Raw genomic sequence first — 6,250 nt, forward strand, 5'->3', positions numbered from 1 at the left:
AAATGTGTACACATTATTAAAATCTCTATAAAAATATCGGAGAATTTGATGTACATATCCATCCATTTTTTTGGCCGCCAAATGTTATTTTTTTAAGTTATTTTTCTTGAAAGTCCATAACCGCTGGACTCTCTAATAATTTAATCAGTTTTTCATCTTGTCAATACAAATAAAATGTTTTTTGAATTATTAAAATCGGACGCTCCGTTCTCTTAAAACTGAGTTACCGTTTTTGGCACTTTTGCCCCGTATCTTCGAAACGGCTAGACCTGTCTTCACCAAAAACTAATTAGCACGTGTCCTTATCAATACGAATCGAATGTTTTTTGAATTATTCAAATCGGAGTTCCCGAAATCGACAACGAAAATTTGTATCCACACACCACATACATTAATTTTTTCTAAGGTATGCCAAAATATTCAGAAACCGCTGAAACGAAAGATATAAAATTTTTTATTTCAATTTTTTTGCGATTACTATAACTTACCATACGGAAATTTAATAAAATCAGAGCTGTTTTTAAAAAGTTTCTATTTTTTACCTTTTTTGGCGGCTTCATTGACTCGACTAAATTGAACCCTCGAAGGGTAAATTTTGTAGAGCCGAAGTGAGTCAGAAACCCTACAGCTTAAAAATACCCTTCGTATTATCGAACAGAATTCAGAAAAGTGGGGATGAGGGTTCAATTTAGAAAACTTTATAAATCTTTTGTCGTTTCAGGTAACAGTAGATATTTATATATCCGCCATTAAATATTTCCTAGGAGACCGTTTAGTATCAAATAATTAGAATAAGGATTAAATATATAGTGACAAAAATTATAACAATAAAAGCTTTTATTTTATTATGAATTTAAACTTCATAATATAAATTACTCTTAACGTCGACTGTGATTAGAAAAGTTAAAAAACCGCTTCGATACTCAACCTGAAAACGCCGACCAAGAATTGAAAAAATAATAAAAACACTCGATAGTAAATAAACAAATTACAACTGGAATGTTTATAAATAAAATATAAATTCTAAACATTTTCATTCACCGGATCTGGTTTCTCTATAAATGTTTTAGAACTAAATTTGTATGTGTATAGATTTAGCATCTGTTTGATTCTTTGCCAAAGTGGTTTATTTACTAGTGTAAAATAGTTTAATAATATTGACAAATATTTTGTTCATATTGAATTTGAACACATTTGTTTGGAAATATGAATTGAATCACTTTCTAGTAAAAGATAAACAGAATTTTTGTTATAAATTTGTATAAATAATGAATTTATTTTTAAACTCATAAAAACTGATCAAATTATTTTTTTCTAATTAGCTTAATATTTGTAAACTGCCTTATATTACAAATGAGTTATTTTTAGAAAATATTTTGAAATAAATAGGTCACATTTCACTAAATTATATTTTTATTGAATTTTTTTCCATAACTTGCCACAAAACATTTTAAAGAACAATAATTTCTTAACAATATGAACATTTTATTTGAAACAATATCATATTTATATAAATAATTATCTGATATCACAAATATATAGTACTTCGGGGATTAGAAATATTTTCATTTGAAATTTTCTAGTTCATAACTTTTTACTATGTCCAAAATGTTTTCAAGATGTGAAGGGGCATCCGAGAATATATTGCCTATAAACAGAAGATTAAGTAATTAAACAATACACTGAAAATAAATGAAACTTTTGATATGTATTCGAGAAAGATATTTTTGAGAAATTAAAATCAAGATGTAATAGGATTTATATTGTTTAACTTAATTTTTTAAGTTAATAAATTTATTTTAATTCCAAATCAATCTGCATAAAAAGTATTTGCAGTTTTTTGTTGAAGAATCATACAAATTTTAATGAATTAAGTTAAGCCGTTAATATACCATATTTATTTTATCATAATAATATGAAATTACCTTTAAAGAACTTTTGACCCTCATGTTCTCCTTTGATGATAGTACAGAGTTTATCTTTACTATCTATACTGAAACCAAGACAAAGAAATTGTTCTTCTGGATCATAAACCTTATTATTATTAGATACCGGGCCATTGAATGACCTTCCACTGAAAGGATTTATAAAATCAGCCCAATATCCTGATAAAATTAGTCTCGTGCATAGTTCTTGTGCTGCATATACAAACTAAAAGACATTAGTAATATATGAAATATAAATTCAATAATAATAATAATAATAGTAGTAAATGTTGCACATATTGCTAATTTACCATCATTGCTATCTTTTCCGAATCTAATTCGCATATATCATCATGTGGTATATTTTTATGCAAAGTAGCTACTGTAAAGGCAGTGCACTTGTTTATCGCACTATGCGGAAACATTTCTAGAAGACTCTTTTGCAGCAGGACAGGACATTGTGAGGTAGTAATGTTCAATTTTTCAGCACTCTGAAATATAGGCATTTATTGCAACACATTTTAATTTGGAATTTGAAAAGTGTAACAATAGTTATATCTTGTATTTGTTGATTATGAGTGAAATAATAAGTTTAGTTTTTTTTGTCTTGACAGTGCTTCGATTTCAAAAAGGTATTCATTTCTTAAAAATATAACAAATCACTTGATATACAGGCCTAAAATTATCAAGCATTCCTTATAGTTTTTGCATTTTGAATTGGTTTGTTAATTTTAAAAATTGTGAACTTAATTTAATTTAATTTGCAGAAACCTGCTAATCTAACAATTCCAAAACTACAACAATGTAGAAATGAATTCTCACACGCATGATGTTTTTCAATCGATACAATTAATAACAAGTTATATCAATTAAATAGCATACTAAAGTCTGAAACAAAATTACTTGAACATATGCTATAAAAGTTAGTCAAAAATAATATATTTCTCAACCAAACCAAAACTCGAATGGGCTAATATGGGCCTAACCAATGGATGATGCAATTCATAAACTGATAGACTTTACCTGATAAAATTTAACAATGCCATGGATCTATATTCAAAAGTATGACTTTGTTGACGTTAATATTACTTACACTTTGATCTACATTCACTAATTTTTAAGAGCGCCTTCAGGAGCCCAAGTTGTCGAGACTCCTTGACAAGCAGCTCCAATGGACCCTGGCAGTAAAAATCTGTACCCTCTAGGGGCAGCAGTTTTCCAATTAGGATCTTCATGTAATTCTGTATTTGACCCATCTAATAGATACAATAAAGTTAAGATTAATAAGCATTATACTCCAAGGTCCATTAAAAATTATTACCATTCACAAGATTTTGTCGATTTGACAGTTTTATAACTTGCACTGGTGGTTTTTGAATCACTACGCCGAGAATATGCTCTTTTTAGGCCATTATTATAATTTTGTCGGCAACATTGCTTTAAAAACATACAAAAATCAGGTCTCGACAGTAACATATTTATTTTTGACTTTGACACTGGCTCTCAAAGTTTTGTTGTTGATTTAATTCAATTTATTAACGTCATTAGTGTTGGCCAGCAATGACAAAATATTTCAAAAAGAAAAAAAAAATAATTCCAGAAGTTATTAAAATGATAAAACCTAATTTATGTTTTAGACTATCAATGAAATATGCATGCTGAGATTGCATTAAACGTCAAATTTCAATGTATCAAACGAATTGCAATTTCCCTTCTACTTTCTTAGTAACTTAGTTTATTTAAAATTTGTGTTCATAAATTACTTTGAAATTTAATTCATTGTTAATTTTAAAAAATAGATTAATTCAAATATAAGGTATATTAACAAATACTTTATTTTATGAGTAAAAGCGATACGTGAACGTAGTTATAGACAGGGCGCTCGTGACCGATTTATTCAAACTTCAAGTGTTTTTATTGTTATCATAGACCTTATATTACATGGATTACTAAGCTTGCACATTTTTTAACTTCCCGTAGGGCAAGTTTATAGTAATCGCAAAAAATCGAAAATGAAATTTTTTATAGATCTTTACGTTTCAAAACCTTCTGAACATTTTGTCATACCTAGAAAAAATGGATATATGTGTGTGTGTTCGGATACAATTTTTTCGTCGACGATTTCGGGAATACGGATCAACCGATTTGAATAATTCAAAAAACATTCGATTCGTATTGATGAGAAGACGTGCTGATTAGTTTTTAGCAAAGGCAGGTCTAGCCATTCCGAAGATACGGGGCAAAAAATGCCGAAAACGGTAACTCAGTTTTTAAGAGAACGGAGCGTCCGATTGAATAATTCAAAAAAACATTGTATTTGTATTGACTAAATGAAGTACTGTTCAATTTTTCCAAAGGCAGGTCCAACGACTTTGGAGATATGAGGAAAAAGTAAAAAAAATGAGCCATTTGGCGGTCAAAAATAAACATTAGACTATGCACATCAATTATCAGATATTTTAATATAGGTTTTAACATAAGTATAATTTTGTTTACATTCCTATAGGTTCGGTACCAATGTTTTACGCGTTAGACGGCGACGCAGCGCGTACGCGCTTATTTGATATTTCATATCTTTATGTAGTTAAAGCAGTCTATTGCTTTAAAAAGGTTCGGAATCTCCAAAATATTTCAAAATAAATTATTTAAGATAGAATGATTTTAATATGGTTCGAAATTCTATTAAAAGTTTTCAAATCATTGATCAACTTTTATTGATTATTTTTAATTACTTCGAATTTTGAAATTGCGGTATGGGAAGTACCAGCAATTTGCCTTAAGGCACGATGCCCTAATTGCCTTAAGACAGAAATCCACTTACAGCTAGTTATAGATCAAGTCATTTCTAATAAATTCTCCAGCTCTTATCATGATCTTATCAACTTTGCTACAAAAATGTACTTAACAATTAGAACGCACTAAGAAGAACATAAAAAAGCAAAAGTTGATAAATCTACGCCTACTTTCACACGAAAATTGAGCTTTTTAAACACCAATAATACATATTATAAATACCCACTGTTTAGTAATTATATTACATTTAAACAAATATTTCATTATTTTCTTTCTAATTTCCCCTAATAGCTCTAGCCTTTTATTTTTTCCTAATTTTCCCTTAAACACATTGTATAATTTAAATAAATAAATAAATAGTTTAATACATTCATTAGTTCAACATAAATCGTATACTATTTTTGCAACAATTTCAAACACACGAACTTTCATAAGATAATAACATTTCTTGTATTATCAATGTAACTATCGCAACTCACAAACTTTTTGGGGACATAGCCAAACCTAAACTACCCTTTGCACTGACTAAAATTTTATCATTAAGCATGAATTTCCTTCCATTTAAAATTCTAGTATCTTCTCTTAGCTGACTTAATAAATAATTATGAGCACTATTGTTTAATATCAATCAAGAAGATCAGCAAATATTTCAGCTTGTAATTTCTTTCTTAATGTTTTACCCTGCTTATTCGATTCATAGCTATACTTGCGTTTAGTAAACCCTTGAAACATTTTATAACTACTTTCAAGAGAAAAACTGCTTAAAAAAAATTATGTCAAGTAATTTATTATAAACTTTATTATTAGTGCAAGAATAAATCTTAAAAACTTACCTTTCAGTGAGTTGGTTAGTCTGACGGCAATTTTATCTTTCAAATAATGCTAATTAGAAAGCAGTCCAACTAAACGCACTACCCAAAAACATCAATTGAAAAATTATTTTATCTTATTTTATTTCTTTTCTTAGCCAAAAAGCGAGTTTAAAAGAAGGGGCAACTTTTGCATGAGATGAGGTACAAAATTGAAAATTGGTATCGTTTTTTTTTTTTTTTTATTTTTTAAAAACCTATAAAATGGCAAATAAATTAAATAAATACCAGGGTGGGGTCAATTATTTATGGCAAAATCCTTTATTCTCAATTTTTTTAAATATCTTTTTTTGAAAAGAGACTTTATTTTTCAAAACCTGAAAAGATTTTTTTTTAAAAATTTTACAAACAATTTTTCTGAAAATTTTGAAACAAAATGAGTATGTCAACAAAAGTAAGGTAATCTGCAAAACAGAAAATTTCAGAATAAAAAATATATTATGCTTTATATTATTTAATAACAAGTCTAATAAAAGTCAACTCTTACAATATAGTTAATTAATTGAACCAGTCCATTTTTCACTAACAGCCCACAGCCAAGAAGCTGTTTTTGAATCTGTTGCTTGAACAGCCACTTGTTTTTCTTTGCAATCACTAAAACAAAAATTACTTAATTTGTTAAATGTAATATATATATATATATATATATGTAAATGTATATTT

The 6,250-nt window shown here is 27.9% G+C and overlaps 1 protein-coding gene across 1 annotated transcript; it reads right to left on the reverse strand.

Annotated features, from left to right (window-relative positions):
• Positions 1-1,565: 1,565 nt before the first annotated feature.
• Positions 1,566-3,037, reverse strand: LOC113386149 (methylmalonic aciduria and homocystinuria type D homolog, mitochondrial-like). Its single transcript, XM_026623949.1, has 4 exons — positions 3,019-3,037; positions 2,237-2,416; positions 1,926-2,151; positions 1,566-1,648 (listed from the first exon to the last, which is right to left on the reverse strand). The coding sequence occupies exons 2-4, from the start codon at positions 2,348-2,350 to the stop codon at positions 1,566-1,568; spliced, it is 423 nt and encodes a 140-aa protein (XP_026479734.1). The 5' UTR covers positions 2,351-2,416; positions 3,019-3,037.
• Between the last annotated feature and the right edge of the window lie 3,213 nt (positions 3,038-6,250).

Source organism: Ctenocephalides felis, unplaced genomic scaffold, assembly GCF_003426905.1.
Source record: "Ctenocephalides felis isolate EL2017-DRISC unplaced genomic scaffold, ASM342690v1 CF-g0.4_SCAFFOLD_03571, whole genome shotgun sequence".
Taxonomy (NCBI): Eukaryota; Metazoa; Arthropoda; class Insecta; order Siphonaptera; family Pulicidae; genus Ctenocephalides; species Ctenocephalides felis.

Excerpts from the sequence above, each read along its gene's own strand:
- LOC113386149 (XM_026623949.1), bottom strand. The coding sequence starts at position 2,350 with ATGTTTCCGCATAGTGCGATAAACAAGTGCACTGCCTTTACAGTAGCT. Across the intron at positions 2,152-2,236 it reads CGGAAAAGATAGCAATGATG|TTTGTATATGCAGCACAAGA; the intron begins GTAAATTAGCAA and ends AATGTCTTTTAG. Across the intron at positions 1,649-1,925 it reads GGGTCAAAAGTTCTTTAAAG|GCAATATATTCTCGGATGCC; the intron begins GTAATTTCATAT and ends TTCTGTTTATAG.